At 35.0% G+C, this 15632-nt stretch overlaps 2 protein-coding genes across 5 annotated transcripts; one reads left to right on the top strand and one right to left on the bottom strand.

The window, feature by feature from the left end:
* Positions 1–160: 160 nt before the first annotated feature.
* Positions 161–10115, bottom strand: LOC148234728 (juxtaposed with another zinc finger protein 1). Of its 4 annotated transcripts, none has more exons than XM_088186867.1 (5): positions 9967–10115; positions 5631–5813; positions 5462–5570; positions 5250–5387; positions 161–5100 (listed from the first exon to the last, which is right to left on the bottom strand). In XM_088186867.1, the coding sequence occupies exons 1-5, from the start codon at positions 10064–10066 to the stop codon at positions 4578–4580; spliced, it is 1053 nt and encodes a 350-aa protein (XP_088042993.1). In that variant the 5' UTR covers positions 10067–10115; the 3' UTR covers positions 161–4577. The 4 variants fall into 4 exon arrangements, with proteins under 4 accessions (XP_088042993.1, XP_088042994.1, XP_088042990.1 ...); XM_088186868.1 differs by having other exon boundaries at positions 5474–5570; XM_088186864.1 differs by having other exon boundaries at positions 5462–5813.
* Positions 10116–13461: 3346 nt separating this feature from the next.
* Positions 13462–14589, top strand: ATPsynC (ATP synthase, subunit C). The gene is made up of 4 exons (XM_088186863.1): positions 13462–13506; positions 13831–13887; positions 13997–14183; positions 14250–14589. The coding sequence occupies exons 2-4, from the start codon at positions 13843–13845 to the stop codon at positions 14411–14413; spliced, it is 396 nt and encodes a 131-aa protein (XP_088042989.1). The 5' UTR covers positions 13462–13506; positions 13831–13842; the 3' UTR covers positions 14414–14589.
* Positions 14590–15632: the final 1043 nt, after the last annotated feature.

The raw sequence follows: 15632 nt of genomic DNA, 5'->3' as shown, positions 1-15632 counted from the left end.
ACCCTTCAAAAAAAAACGGGAATTAAATCAGGTCCAGAAGAACGCCCTGTCTTTAATTTATTAAATCCGTATTTAAGATTTAAGTGCTCAGTTTCTTTGATGGTGAAAATATTTTGATTTGCTACTCAGCTTAATTGTGTAAAATTAATAAAACAATCAGTGACACATATGATATATTTTATTCATTGTTCATTGTAATCTCCATCCAATTCTAAAAAGCACAACCATATTTTTCATAATTTTCTTAATTACAAAACACATACACATGCAATTTGTCACGATTATGTTCCGCTCTCACATATAGAACACGTCTCATTACATATCGCACAAAATTGACTTATGTGTTACATCTACACAACAAAAACACAACATCCATTAAAATTGACGAATTATTATAAGTATTATAGTTTGATAGAACACTACTGATCCGTATGGCGATCGTCAGTTAAATGATCTTTATATTAATGAATATTTAAACATTCAATTCTGTACTACACACAACATCAAGTAGAGTAATAACCCTGAATAAAATAAGATGTAACACTGATACATTTTAAATTGATTTAGTAAGCTCAATATTTTGTAAAATTTCCAAATATTTGGTTACAAACATATATACGTATTCATAATAGTATAATAATCACTGGTTTATAAAAAATATTTTATTTTACCGTACAATTCCGTCTTCTAATTTCATAAGTTACTCCAGCCGAAGCGAGCATTCATCACGTACGCCGTATTAAAAACTCAGAAGCACCAATCGTTGAAAGTATACAATCAAATTGCAATTTTACTTTCAAAGGTTATATAATCAAAATGTTGGATTCGTATAAAAAAAATCACGTCTAAACGAAAAACCGAGAGATTAAGTTTAATGGTCAAAATTATTGTCACAGGGAGTGACACTCATTATATAATGTAATTTTAATCATATCAATGGCCGAAAGTATAAGAAAAAATTATCGTTCATTAGGAATAGAACAGTTAATACTTAAAAAAAAAGCTGCCATTGCATACAATATAACTTAAAAACCAAATCCAGCATAAGATTAACACAAACAACGGCGTCTAAAAAAATATAATACAGTAAAATCTTGTTAATTCATCACCATTAATATACATAAATTTTGGAAAAATTCGATTTTAAAAAATTTCATTATCACCAATGTATAATATATAAAAATGACTAATGCTGCATGTATCTAAATATATATGTTTTTATGAATATTTTTCATTGACTCGTTTTCTAATGCAATATGTATAATTTTAATGACTTAAAAATTATGCGTTTTTTTTATACATATTTTGAAGCAGATTTAATTTAATTACGAACACATTGGTATTTATTTGGGTCCCCAGATTTTGAAAATTAACAAGATTTTACTGTACAATACATAATTTTCATTTTACCAATCTAATATCGCAAGCCGGAATATAAATGGCACCAGTCTTCAATTTTTTTCATACAAAACGAGTATGATAATAAATTTACCGAGACAATAAGAAACAATAACGTTGCTGCAATTTCTGATTAGAGCTATCTGCAATAAACATATTTATCGCGTGTAATTATTTTCGAGTTCAACTCGGGACTCGACTTGTGAACAAAAAATTTGCAACAACAATATTCTCGGAGAAGTATTATATAATATTATATTTGCATATACTGCACATTTATATAGGTAATAATATGAAAGACTTATATTCTACTCACAACATCAATAAATATACGTATACATGTGTATATTGAAACATGTAATTGTGCTCAAAAAATATCATTATTAATCAATTCATAAAGTATTAAAACAAATGAGGATGGGTTCGTAAATTTGGTCCATCCTGTACAATAATTGTTAAGCACCGAAATATATTATTGAGCAGTAAAAATATAAAATATAACACAAAACGTAATGATAATATACATATTATAAACAACAAAATAAAAAGAGAACAACACCGTCAGTCATTTTCTTTCACGTTTTAGAAACTATTAAGAATATCATCTTTACCGTTTCGTATGAGATTAAAGTTTCCAATTCATAACTAGAATTGGGTTTCACTCCGCAATTAATCACACAAATTATAAACAACAACAAAAATCAACGCAAATAACTAACTAATTCATTTATATGATATTGTATATAGGAAAAAATATGACACAATAACAACAGAACTAAACAACCCTTCTCTTTGATATTCAGCTTTTGATGTTAAAAATAAGAGCATCCACGATCCTCTTTCACTAGAAATATATCACTTACACTTATATCATTACTGAAACAACACCTTTTCGAACTTGCCGAGTAACACTTTCGATCACTATCTAAATATATATTATATTTTATCTGCGGGGTCCCAAAAGTAATAAAAATATTTAATAAAAAATCTATGAACGTCACATTTTTTATAAACGGATCGCTTGCCCTGTATACAAAAAGATAGCGAAAACCTGTGCCTTTCCACTCCACAGATGTATCTGTTTTGAAAAGTAATATTCAATAATGAACCGCAGATTAAATGTTATAAATATATATCCGATTCTTTCTTCAATGATGTCGGTTTTGTATATTACAGATTTCGGCAATCAAAGGGTTAATCGACATTTAGGCACAAAATCGTTTTTTTCAATGTATTTTTGAAAAATAAATTCATCACCACATTAATAAATTTCAAATGTCTTTAACAAACATTTTTTAGGCCTGCAAAAAGTATTTAGCAACAGCTGTACAATTTTTTAATGTAATTTTGTAAATAATTTACACTTTTGACAAAAATTTTTATTAAGATTTATAGGCCGTGTTTTTTACCAAAAAAATATTAATCTATTGATCTAACAGATAATTAAAGTATATAATAAATACACACTAAAAGACAAGCTGAATGTTGCTAGCGAATAAATCGCATCTTATTTTTTAATTAAAGCCTAACATTTGGCCATTTTTTTGTTAATCAAAATGATTATTCTCTTCACAAACATTGTAAATAGTATTTAAAATACATTTTTTCTATTGCTAGAAATAAAATTTAACCTTTAACCGGGCAATTTTTATTACATGATTAAAAATGCTTAATTCTGAACAGGTAATTAATTTTGTAAAATTGAAGTTACATTCACCCGTCATAGAGCGGAAGACAAGAAACAGTCACTGAACGGCCATGCTATGGTTATTATTATTAATATAATATAGGTATGTCAAAATTCGTCCCTCCCATTGAAAACACTTCAATGACTTTTTGCGTCATGGCCGTTATCTATGAAATAACATCAGGACGATTAAGAGGATAAAACTGATTCAAAAATTGTAAATAGATTCAACTTGTCCTTATAGAATTTACAAATATGACATATTATTTAATACATAATAAACTCTTTCTTTAGAATTATACCAAAATAATTTTTCATACATAGCATATCAAAAGTAAATTTGCCTTTTATTTTTCAAATAATTTATTTGCAAGATCCTTTAAATTTTCTCAATCCAATAATTCACGACTTCCTTCTAAAGAATAACTAACGTCACATTGTTATCAATTCCAAGTTTGACTTTTACCGCGAAAATATCATGTTTTATCACTTTTCAAAAAGAGACAATTAAATACACGACCATCTTTGGCACAATTTGATGCAAAACAGTCAAATTATTGCAGCATTTGATGTATGGCAAATAAAACTATTATATACTTACAACAAAACAAAACAAGTCTATATTTGGCAAACGATATTAATAATTTAATTAAGACTAAATTGGAGATCGTTGTAAAAAAAAAACAGTGAGTACTTATCTTAATTTACGGTGGCCACTAATTGGCAAAATCAATTCATATTTAAGGTGTACTCCTTCGAGTCTCAATCCTTAATATCTTATCCCCTACATTAACACATTACTGGTGAGAAGCCAAATAAATGGCTTTAGTCGTACAAAGCCAATTTATTGGCTTTACATTTAAATTTAATATAAAATGTATTGCATTTAATCCATCGAATATTTTTAGCTTTTATTTTTATTTTAAGCCATTTAAAAAAAAATATGACTGTATTTCTGATGGAAATTTCAGTGTTACATTAATTAAAAAAAAAACCCTTTCCTTCGCCAGATGCAAGGGATAATGACGGATTCGGGCTGCGATCATTTGGTGTTGAGAAAGGATCGCTCGGGCCTAACGCCTGGGCTTTGCCCTTAATTTGCCAGCCCTCCACAGAATTGTTCATAGCAGGCCAAACTCTGGAAGGCCCATCGAGAGTCAGCGGCACATTGTCTTCCGGGGCACAACCTCGGTGTGTCACCGAGGGTCAGATTTTTATGAAAAGGAAATTTCTGCTTCTCTTTTAAAGTATTTATTATTGTTTTTATTGCGTATGTGTATATATATTTTCAATTTGAAGATAGTTCTGTCGATATCAGTTACCTAATCGTCAGATTATAAGCGAAATTGATAAAATGAAGTATTGTGAATGAGTGTTAAATTCGCCCGCCTTTGAAAATATTAGCGGCGGAAGCGTACCCCATCAGTAATGTGTCAATATAACGGCCACCGTAAATTAGAAAAGCAATCTTTGGCACACTCAACAGCTCAGTCTAAGGAGTTGGAGCGAATTGAGTTTGCGATTCGCTCGTCGGAGTCACCGGCGTCAGAGGCATTTGGATGCCCATGTAGCTCGGCGCGTCCCTGGACAGCCTGATCGACTTCTCGGTCGACATCGGCGACGGCGCCGGAGTAAGCGCGCACGTGCTGTACGGCAACACGCTGTGGTCCAACAGCGAGTTGTGACTAGACATCGCTCTGTAAGCGGAACTTTGGCTCGGTTTATCGTCAGTCTCGAACAGCGGCGGAATGCTGATGTTGTAGTTGCCGAAAGGGTGCTTCTGCAGATAGGAAAAGTCGGATATCTGGCGCTGGAAGTTGCCGTTGTGCGACGAGGCGACATAGCCTTGCAGAGCTTTCATCACCGGCAGAGAGATCGGTTTTATGGACTGCCTGGAGAGAGACGCGGCCGGGGACGTCGGCTCCGAATGGTAATGGTGGTTCGCCTTGTGCGTATTCAACCCTTGGTGGGTCTTATAGCTCTTGCCGCAGTTGCACTTGTATGCCTTACGTATTCTGTAACAATATATCATAGTCGATTTAATTACTAACACACAGATAGCCTCATTTATATATTGATGGCAAATTTTGCGATCGAATCACAAATATATCAATTGAGGCCACGATCCGAGCGTGACCTTAACAGATAACAGTCAAATACTCACTTTCCCTCCTTTGTATGACCCTTCTTGGAATGATACTTTATGCCGTTGACGTTCTTGTACCGCTTGTCACACCCCGGAACCGGACATGCAAACGGTTTCTCGCACTCCTTGTTCGATCCGCTGTTTGCCAGGCTCCTACTGCAATAACGAGAATAAGCATCGATTTAGCTCGCTAATCAAACCGACATGTTAAATCCGGTAATCAAGTGTACCTGCTACCGTACCGTAGAATATACTCAGAGCTAAACTCTTCGGCGACAGTCCACGATTCGTTGCTGTCTTCCGATTGGGCGCTCGGCATCTCTTCGTCGAGTTCGCTCCCTGAGAGCAAAATATATCGTGAGTCTCTCGAAAGGTTACGGCGAGATTTAGGCTCCGTACCCGTAGGAGTGACGCTTCTGACCGAAGATGGCTTGACGATAGAAGCGAGCCGGCGACGAACGTCAGAATGCATGGCGGCATACTCTTTTAAGAGGGTTTCGTTGCAGAATCTACAACAGAGACTCAACGGTATGCTCGTGGGCTGCGACTCCTCTTTTTTTCTCAATACCTCCGGATCGAAATCTGTAAATAAAAAATGTTAATGTAATCGTAATACAGTCGATTCCGCTTAACCGGGACACATTGGACCCATATAAGCAGGTGATTTTAATAAGCAAAGTTTGAGGTAAAATTAAAAAATAATATGAACTTTTAAAGGGTTCCAAAAAAATAATATGTAATTATTAAGTTTACATATAAATATTAAAAATAAAATAAAAAAACTAATAAAAAAAACATTATAATAATGTACATAATACATTTAAACTGAAAAAAATTGTAGCCTGTCTTGTATTCAGAGACCTTATATCAGCTGTTTTCAGGTGAGGGGGGGGGGGGCAAAAGTTTACCAGTCAGTGGTCGTTTCTTTTTTAATATTCTCATTTCATTAAGTTTCACATTATTTAATTTTTCTGGTAAAATTCAAGGTAATTTTCATTTCATTAAGATTCATAGTATTTAATTTTTCTGGTAAAATTTAAGGAAGTCCCTGATAAGAATCCACATCTAAAGCAATAAAATCGTGCCATCGCAGTGGAAACGCTCGATTAACTAGCATTTGTATTAAGACTTTTAATAACAATATCACAACTTTCAATAAGTGAGAATCGAATAGAGCATATCTAAACCGAATTTCGATCAATAGGAGAGCACAAAAAACAATTATCCCCTCTAAGAAGGCAAAAATTCACGTCAAAAGCAATAAAAGCGTGTCAGCACCGTCGCAGTGGGAACGCTCAGGAAAGAGTGTTCCCACTGTGACGTGAATTTTTGACTTCTGAGAAGGGATAATTGTTTTTGGCGCTCTTTTATTGGGAAAAATTTTAAAAGCATAATTAATTTTAGAACTTTCATTAGGTTAGGTTTGGGTTTGAACAGCCAATGGAAGTTTCGCAACTGTCAAATTGAGCTTCATAGACACTAGAGCAACATATTAGCGCCTATCAGTTAAATAATCCACGTCAAAAGTATTAAAAAAATAAATAATATAACCAGTGGCGTAGCTAGGGTATGTGCCGCCCAGGGCGATCCTTAAAATTGCTGCCCCCCCCGTACATTTTTTGCAGGGTCATAAAATCAGCATTTCTTAAAATAATAAATTGGTTTTTATTAATCTCTTGTTATTCGTGGATTTATATATGTTTTAGTGCATTCAGGGTTAAGACACTGACGATCCCATCGCGAATATGCCGCCCCTAAGCAAGTGCCGCCCCCTCATAGCTACGCCACTGAATATAACTACTTGTCACAATTAGCCGTAAAGAATTATAAAAACGACTGTAACAACATTTACATAAGCTGTTAAAACTAAGTATTTAGAGTACTTTTTATAACAATTTTAATACGAAACGATCACTTCTTCGACTTGAAAAATTCATAAATATTATTTCGGACCTAAAACTTGCTTTAAATGAGTAACGTATTAATCGTAAAAATCATTTTTTACTATTTTAATAAATCATAGCTCTTTTATGGATCTCATCGTTGTGGAAAAAAATGAAATTTTATTATACTTGTTTTATTTTCTGCTTATTCTAAGAATGTATCACTAGCCATGCACTACGGCGACTCTCATATCTACACTATAATGACACAATTTACTGTGATGTCGTCAGGGCTGACCCGACAATAAAAAGAAAGTCACCTGAAATCATATTTTGTGATCAGATTTTGAAAATATCAAATGAAGACACCAAAAAAAGGTCATTTTGGAAATTTTTGTTTATTCTGGGATCCAGCGAGAGCTAAAAATGGTCATCTGAAAAAGTTGGTTGGTGAATGTGGAGAAGTGATAATTGTTTTTGCGCCCTCCTAATACACTTTGACCAATACTCTCATATCAGAAGTCCATAGTAACACTCAATCAGGGCTGGATTATCCAGATGAACAAATTGTCATAAATAAAATGCGTTTTTAATGATTTTGTTTTTGAAAAACTTAAAAAATCTCTTTAGTTTCATTTTAGTTTTGTTTAATATTTGGGGCCTCTATAATAATATTACGGAACACCACTTTAAAAAACCTTATTAAGAGCACACCTAAAATCAAACATAAAAAAAATCATATTGAAAATTTCGGAAATTGCTTATGGCACAGCAAAAAAACATGAAAAAATGTAATTGAATAGAATTCTTGACCCTTTTATGGTACACTCCCACAGATATATTTATATAATATGGAATGGATTTTATTTATCCATAAAGCAAAGTGTTCATCAAAATTCGCATGGATCGAAAGGTTAACCATAAAATAATCGACTCTTTAAGGTTTGTGACCCAAAGGGGTGTGACTTTGCAGCCAGTGAGACGCAGGTGGAAACTAGCGAGAATTTTATTAGATTATATTACATATTGCGACAGACTATGATGGGCGCGATGTTTTCTCTGAGCAGTGGTGGAGAAGCTGGCGGAGGGATGATGCTGGTGGCTGATCCTCAGAGGTCTTGTAGGTGGCATGGCAATGGGTGTATAGCGCAAGTTGATCCCTCTCTGCTACGGTACTCGTATGGTAAAGTCGATTCCTCTCTGGTGCGAGCGTCTACCGGAGTCTGCGAGTGACTGCCTTCTCCTCATCGGAGTACAGGGTTAGGTATCCAGGGCTACAAAGCTTGCTGACCAATCACAGTCATGCAGCAATCACCCAGCCAATCGCTGCTCTCGCTTCTTAGAAACAACGAAATAAGTATACTCCTTTAGAGTGATATTTGCTTGATGGATATCTCTGAGATCGAAGAATTGTGTATGTATAACGGGAATATTTGTCATTCGGTGATACATTCTTTTCTGTGACCGTTTCATAACAAAGAAATATTAGGGCTTTTGTGTGGTCCCATCCTTTACGCTATTGTCTTGTTTCCTTGTTGATGAATGATCATTTTGGTGACGGTAAATTAACGCGAGTTTCAAAAATAAGATCTCACAACCCACCGGCAATGTACGAATCTCAGTGGGTTATGCTGGCTCCAGAGAAATGGACAAAAAGTTTTTATTAAAAAAAAGAATGTGCGAAAATGTTTTAGGCATTTTATATTCATAATAAGGTAAATTTCTTTTGCATATATATAATGCGTTTTAGGATCTTTTGAATGTGGCCTCTGTAATCATGTTTTCCAGGTACCTACTGTTCAAACTGTTCTGACTTATTTGTTGATTTTTTTAAATTACGAATACTACGGCATTGCTACGTTACAGTTTATTATTAAATGAGATAGAAATAGAGATTTCCAAAGGTGGACGATAAAAAAAATTGTCGTTAAAAAGTGGGCGATGTGTAAATTAAGTTTGGGAATCTATAGTTTAATCAAATACAGATGTGAATCATATTTTTGCCCAATTTTTTGAAAATATTACGTGTTTATTTCGTTCCACGAGGTAAAGTGGTCAAGACACATTAAATATATGATATAATGTTCTAGATTGTGGCTTTACTATTCAGCATGTACATATATCATCCAGCTTAATATTCACATAAAATAAATATATCTAGATTTAGTGCTTGGGGCCTTAAGTATTATATGCACAAGTATTTTTATTAATAATAGGGATATTTTGGTATTTTTATTAAGAAATACGGTTTATAGAATGATACAATATTTTACTAAAATCAGAGCTGTGGCTTCGTTTAAAATTTTACCGACTCCGAATCCGATTTTAACAATTTTAATAAGATTATTTTTTACTAGCATATTATTTTAAGAAATCATTAATTGACTTATTATAATGATAAATATAAAAAAGTAAGTAGAAAAAATATACATAATATAAGTAAAATATTTATATTAAATAAAACGATAGATTTAAATAATTTTAATAATTATACTCGCAAGGGAAAAGGCTTGTTTCATTGGTTTTATTTTACCAGGCTGACTAAATCTAATCTTAAAACCCAACAAGAATGCCATTATTGATATAAAAAATATGATTAAAATTCTATAAGATATTATGAAAAGCCGACATATTAATTCAGGGTATGTCTATTAAAATAAATAGCAAAAAATATATATAAATGTTTATCTATCTGAGTCAAAATTTACATATAATATGTGTTTTCAGTCGTCGGAGGGTAAGAAAAGAGCTAATGTGGGTAAAATGAAATATATTATACTGGTCCTGTCTCCTGTCATATGGCACAGAGACATAAGACCGCCGCGCCGGTTCGATTCTGTAATTCAACTTACCTATATGCACCGTCTCTATGTGATAGATGAGCTCGAAAAGGGTAGCGTAAGTGCGTTCGCAGCTGCTGAAATGGCACATGTTATCGAAGAACATCGCCATGGCCGGCAGCACACGCCGCCACTGCGCATGCGCTCAGCGATCTGACTGCGGCTACAATCGCACCGACACCGCCGACATCTGATCGCTGAAAAACGACCTGATAAAATCATATTTGGTCATGACTTGCTATAAATATTAGAAAAAGACAATTACCCATCCAAATATTTGCAAAATTAGCCTTTGTTCATTTTATTCGGTTCAAAAAGTAGTTGGCTTGGATTGGGGTCGCCGGGCGATCGCAGCGCCACGGTTCGATCGATATTTTAGCGCAGTGAACCCACACACTCTCGATTCCCATTGTGACGTTACGTAAACGTCAAAAAATTATCTTATTTATCAACAAATAAAATATTGCACAAAAATCGAATATCATTATCATAAGGCTTACCCTAATTATGAATCTCAACCGTGTCTGTATAATCTCAAGTTGTAGCTCACTTAGTGCATTATCAATATCTTCAAAAAGTGGATCGCCAAATCTTCGTGAAAAAACATGTTCTATCAATTTATTTTCTGGTATCTTTAACAAGTTCTTGCTTGAAAAGTGGTCTTCTTTTTTAAACAATACATATCGAAAGAACAACTAGAGTTTAAATTGAAATACAATCAAATTTTTTACCATATAATGGGCATATATTACAAAACTCAGTTAATTCGGAAATCTATAATACCTTACATTTCTGAAAATGAAATTATGTTATATCTTGGAGCTCATACTTGCCGAATATGTTTTCTCACTTTTATGAAATTAATCTTTTATTATTTAAGTTAAATATCATAAGTCTCAAGAACCAATAATTTAGAAAAATTCCTAGCTAAATAGAATTTGGCTTAATGTGGTCGCGCTTAAATCAACTGGAAACAGAGATTTTATTAGAATTTAGTTAGAAATAATACGATCCATTGTTACGAGAATGTGTTCTGATAATCGATCTGGGAAATAATTTCGCGAAATCCTACATAAGGAGTAATTAGTACAAGATGGGATTATATTTCAATTCTTATTTTTGTATGAAAGTGGGCTTGCTATAACTGATTGCTTTTCAGTGTAAAGATATGTCGCACACTTTAAATTTAAAAGTCTTTGATGCCGGCGGAATAATCTTACCTTCTCGGTGGATATATTCTAGACAGGTCTTCCTTTACTAAAGATTTAGATGTGACTTTCGAAAACCACTGGAAATTCACCCTGCATATTACAGAGACTCACAGAAGATCGTTAAAGATGCTCGGTTTTATCTAAATAAATGCGCGCTACTTCTGTAATACTTTAATATTTCGCACTCTTCTTTCAGAAGCTAGCTCTATTATATGGATTTCAGGCGTAATGAGTTAATGTAATGAATTGAGGCTAGAAAATTCCTTCGGTATTTATACTTGAAGGAATACGGGTACTATCCGTTCCTCTTATCTAGTGCTTTCATTTTGGGAGCGCTGGGATAGGTTTCGTTGTCAACTCGCAAAAGTATTTATATGCTATTTACATTTACTTGTGTACATATGGGGATTTGGTTCAGTTTGTATGTGACAAAGCTAGGGTGACCATTCGTTCCGGATTCTAACTCCATGTCCCGCACGAATATGTCTCCCGGAAAATATCCCGGAATTTGAGATTCGTATATTAGCAAAATAAATTTAGTTTATGTTATATTTTCACATACAGATCGAATTATTTTCAGAGCTTTATATGTACAACATTGTAAACCAACATAATTTTGCATTAGATGTCGTTTTCGTATTCGGGTATCGACAAACAGATACGTTTTTTTTGCCAAGTACAAGTATCCTCCAACTTCCATTCGCTATTTATAACTTTATGACTTTTTGTAATCCAAAACACATGTTCGAATGTTCATTCGACAATTTTTTCGTATTTTTCGTTTTAATTCCGTCCTTTGCCGTGAAGTGTCGTGAACGTGAAAGCAGTGACTGAATCATGGATCTCCAGAAGTAAAAATAAAATCGTAAATTCTTCATTCCGGAAAATAAATTAATTATTTTCGAAATGTTAATTAGCCTTTTAAGTAAATTTAATTTAAAAATAGGAGATTTGAAGCGTATTGACGGCTAAAATTAACAGAATTTATTTACCCTTATCATCGTTGAATTGAATAAAAATGTTTATTGCACGAATATTAAGTAAATTTTAATTTTTGTCAAACTATAAAACAATGAATTATTGGTTATTAAGAGAAGATGTTCTCTGCATGATTCATTTTATTAGAGAATATTCAGTGGCGGATTATGGCATAGCAACATTGGCACATTTCTGTGGCCTACAAATTTAAAGGGGCTTCGAAATCGTTTTAAGAAAAATGATTATATTTTGGAAATTAATATGCATTTTGCTATAAAGTATAAAGCATTGGAGTTTACGAAGTTATAACAAAGTGTAATTTCGAATGCAATACATGTGAGGACTACTTCAAGCAGCAAATAGAAAACTGTGATGAAGTCCTTAAAAAATTCATTCGTCACAAAATACTTATTAAACCAATTAAATTATTTATATGTTAATAATGAATATTTTTTATTTTATTAGTATTTGTTTCATTAGGAATACTTTTTAAAACTATTTTTATAAGATAACCCACTCCTTCCATCCCCGAAAAATGGTCACCCTAGACAAAGTATACCAGTTGAGGTGATTTGTATCTTTTTTTATCATGTTTTTAGTTGTATGTGTATGTATGTATACGTATATATGTAGATATTTGTATGTATTTTTAAAATTTTAATATATTTTATGATTTTCGCCATCGTGGCGCATTAGGTTTACCTATCAAAGCTCGATGGTGTTATTTTAAATAAATAATTATTGGTAAGAATACTACTCGTTAGCTAAAAGGATTATCGAGTTCATCATCTATATGTAACTCGACGGTAGGAATAACGCATATCATAATAAAAAGGGCCAGTTCACTCGCGATAAAAGCGTTTTTTACCGTTAAAGAAAAGAATGGATTTCTGATAAATATTGATTCATTGGATGTAAGTTGATTGCTACATTGAATTTGGTAGCTACAAATTCAACAATCCAAAAGATTACCTATTTTTGTCTGGAAACATCGCTGAACCGCATTTATCTAGCCAAGTTATAGAGGTGGCAAATACTCTTACCTGCCCCCCCCCCCTCTCCCCATAAATGCCATACCTGAAGTCTATATACACGTATGTTTATTATTTAATCAAATATTACAGATTTCTTCCAATTTGATCGATTTGTTTGTTAGTAATTTCGCAAATAAAATTTGTGCAATTAAAAAAATGCGCAACAATGATATTTTCATTGAATAATTTGTAAAATAATGTTGAAAGTTCGATCAGTAGTGAGCGTGTTGGGGTTCTTTACGATTTTTGTGTCAGGTGGCGCCGCGTCGCGCCGATCTGCCGCCACTCGCGCCCAAGTTGTTCTGCAGGTCGCTCGTCGTCGTTCTCCGGTAATCGTCATTCATCTCCGCCCCGAGCCGCCATCGGAGCGCCTCGGACCGCCGCCGGTCCCCGAATTCGTCTCCGAGTCGATCCCCGCGCTTCGTTTTGTAATATGACAGTTAATTGTGTGAAAATCGGCGACCGGCCTCCCGAGGCGGCCGGACGTCCATCGCAAGTCTTCGCCGTCGTCGACTCGGAGAAGCGCGGAGAGGGACGAGCGCCGCTCGAATCGGCCTCCGAGGGCGCGCGCCCCTCGACCCGGCGACTCTTGTCTATGTTACGTAACAATCGACGCCGGCGCTAGACACTTACGATACTGTTTTATATTTCAGGTCACCGCAAAGATGTTGTCCGCCGCCAAACTCGCCACCCCGCTCCTCAGGAACGCCGTGAGTATCAGCCGAATCGTTACCTAACTAGTCAGACTTTGCCCTAAAACACCGATCCATTATGTAATATTGCAAGGGAGGTTATCTCAACATATCTTATGTAATGCAGCTCATGAACACCTGCTACGTACGACCGGTCAGCAGCGTTCTATCTACTCCATTAATCCAGCCAGCTCAATTCAGCGTAGTACCATTCAACGCACGCTCTATCCAAACCTCAGTCATCAACAGGGATATCGATTCAGCGGCTAAGTTCATTGGAGCGGGAGCTGCCACCGTCGGAGTCGCCGGATCAGGTATGCGTAACAAATCGCATTCGATACTCTGAACGTATCTATAATGTGGCTGTTTTCTTGTTACAGGCGCCGGTATCGGATCAGTGTTCGGCTCGTTGATCATCGGGTATGCGAGAAACCCATCGTTAAAACAGCAACTTTTCTCATATGCCATCTTGGGCTTCGCCCTCTCCGAGGCCATGGGTCTTTTCTGTCTCATGATGGCCTTCTTACTTCTGTTCGCTTTCTAAGCGCTCGCTCGACGCAGTCAGGGGTAGCGGGGCCGTGGAATGACGAGAGACCAGAGTGTTTAACAACCGGGGGGCGAGAATTATCGATTATATAATTTAGTTTGCACCAATCGCGCCGGCCGCCCCTCATCGAAGAACGAGTTAGCCCTCCCGCTTGCATTATTATTTCATGGTAACTCTACCCGAGTGTACATTTAAGTATAAAAGGTTATATTTCTAGTAGAAACGATATATAGAGAAGAGATATGCAGCCGACGTACGATTCTCTGCATTTCACGTCGATAATTTGAAGAGAAGCACTCAGTTATTGTGTTATAATAATTTATTATACCATTGGGAGGATTTTGTTCAAATGCATATTGTACAGCGTTAGGACTATTAAATAATAAAAAACTCGTTCAAAGATTTTTTTCTTTAGGACGAGCGTTATGAAAAAATACATTTGTTTCAATTTTACTCACTCCTTCCCCCGCCTGACCGCATAAGATGATAAAATAAAATATAGGTTATAAACCTACTATCAACGTTTCGCAAAAGCAGATTGTCAAAATTAGTCGGGCGGTTGTTTTTGTTGTAAAGCCTAAGAAACGTCAGTGTGAATCTGTCAAAGGTGGTTATTAACCATTTATTTGGCCGTCAAATGTTTCCACCCGATCAGCTGGTTCATGGCCGCCATTTTACTCGTGACGTAAACTTTTTGACACGTACAATGGTGCCTTTTTACGTAATTAGTCCCTAAATAGTATCGTGCGTTCTTCTTCCGTGCTAAAAATAAGGCTAGTTTTATTTTTCGATCCATATCATTTGCATTCGGTCGTGCGATATCCGAATATAGCGTTCGAATTTTTATTTGGGCCAAATCTGTCGAACGCACCTCTGCTCGGTGCTGCCATGTTAAAAAATCGTTATCATTGAGAACAATATAGTAAAACAAGACACAACATTTAACGCTTATAGGAATAAGTCGGAAGCTATTTACTTTTATGCGCCCATGCTATACGTATACTGCTTTGTCAGAGAAAGATGGATGAGTATATCCCATTTTCTCTTACACGGATTCGCTTGTAAGTGTGCGAGAGAGACAGTATTGGTTTGCCTATCGTCGGGAGATTTACGTCGAAAAGATTGATTTGTCATTCAATTTCCTGACTGAATTTTTGCAACTCTATTTCCGTTATAATCAGTGGGTTGAATCTCTCATGCCCAGTAACAGAGCTTG

The sequence above is a fragment of the Plectrocnemia conspersa genome, unplaced genomic scaffold (genome assembly GCF_051122295.1).
Source record: "Plectrocnemia conspersa isolate PC_06_02 unplaced genomic scaffold, ASM5112229v1 ptg000005l, whole genome shotgun sequence".
Taxonomy (NCBI): Eukaryota; Metazoa; Arthropoda; class Insecta; order Trichoptera; family Polycentropodidae; genus Plectrocnemia; species Plectrocnemia conspersa.
Note: the sequence above shows the minus strand (reverse complement) of the source record. Positions and strands in the feature narration are given on the sequence as shown.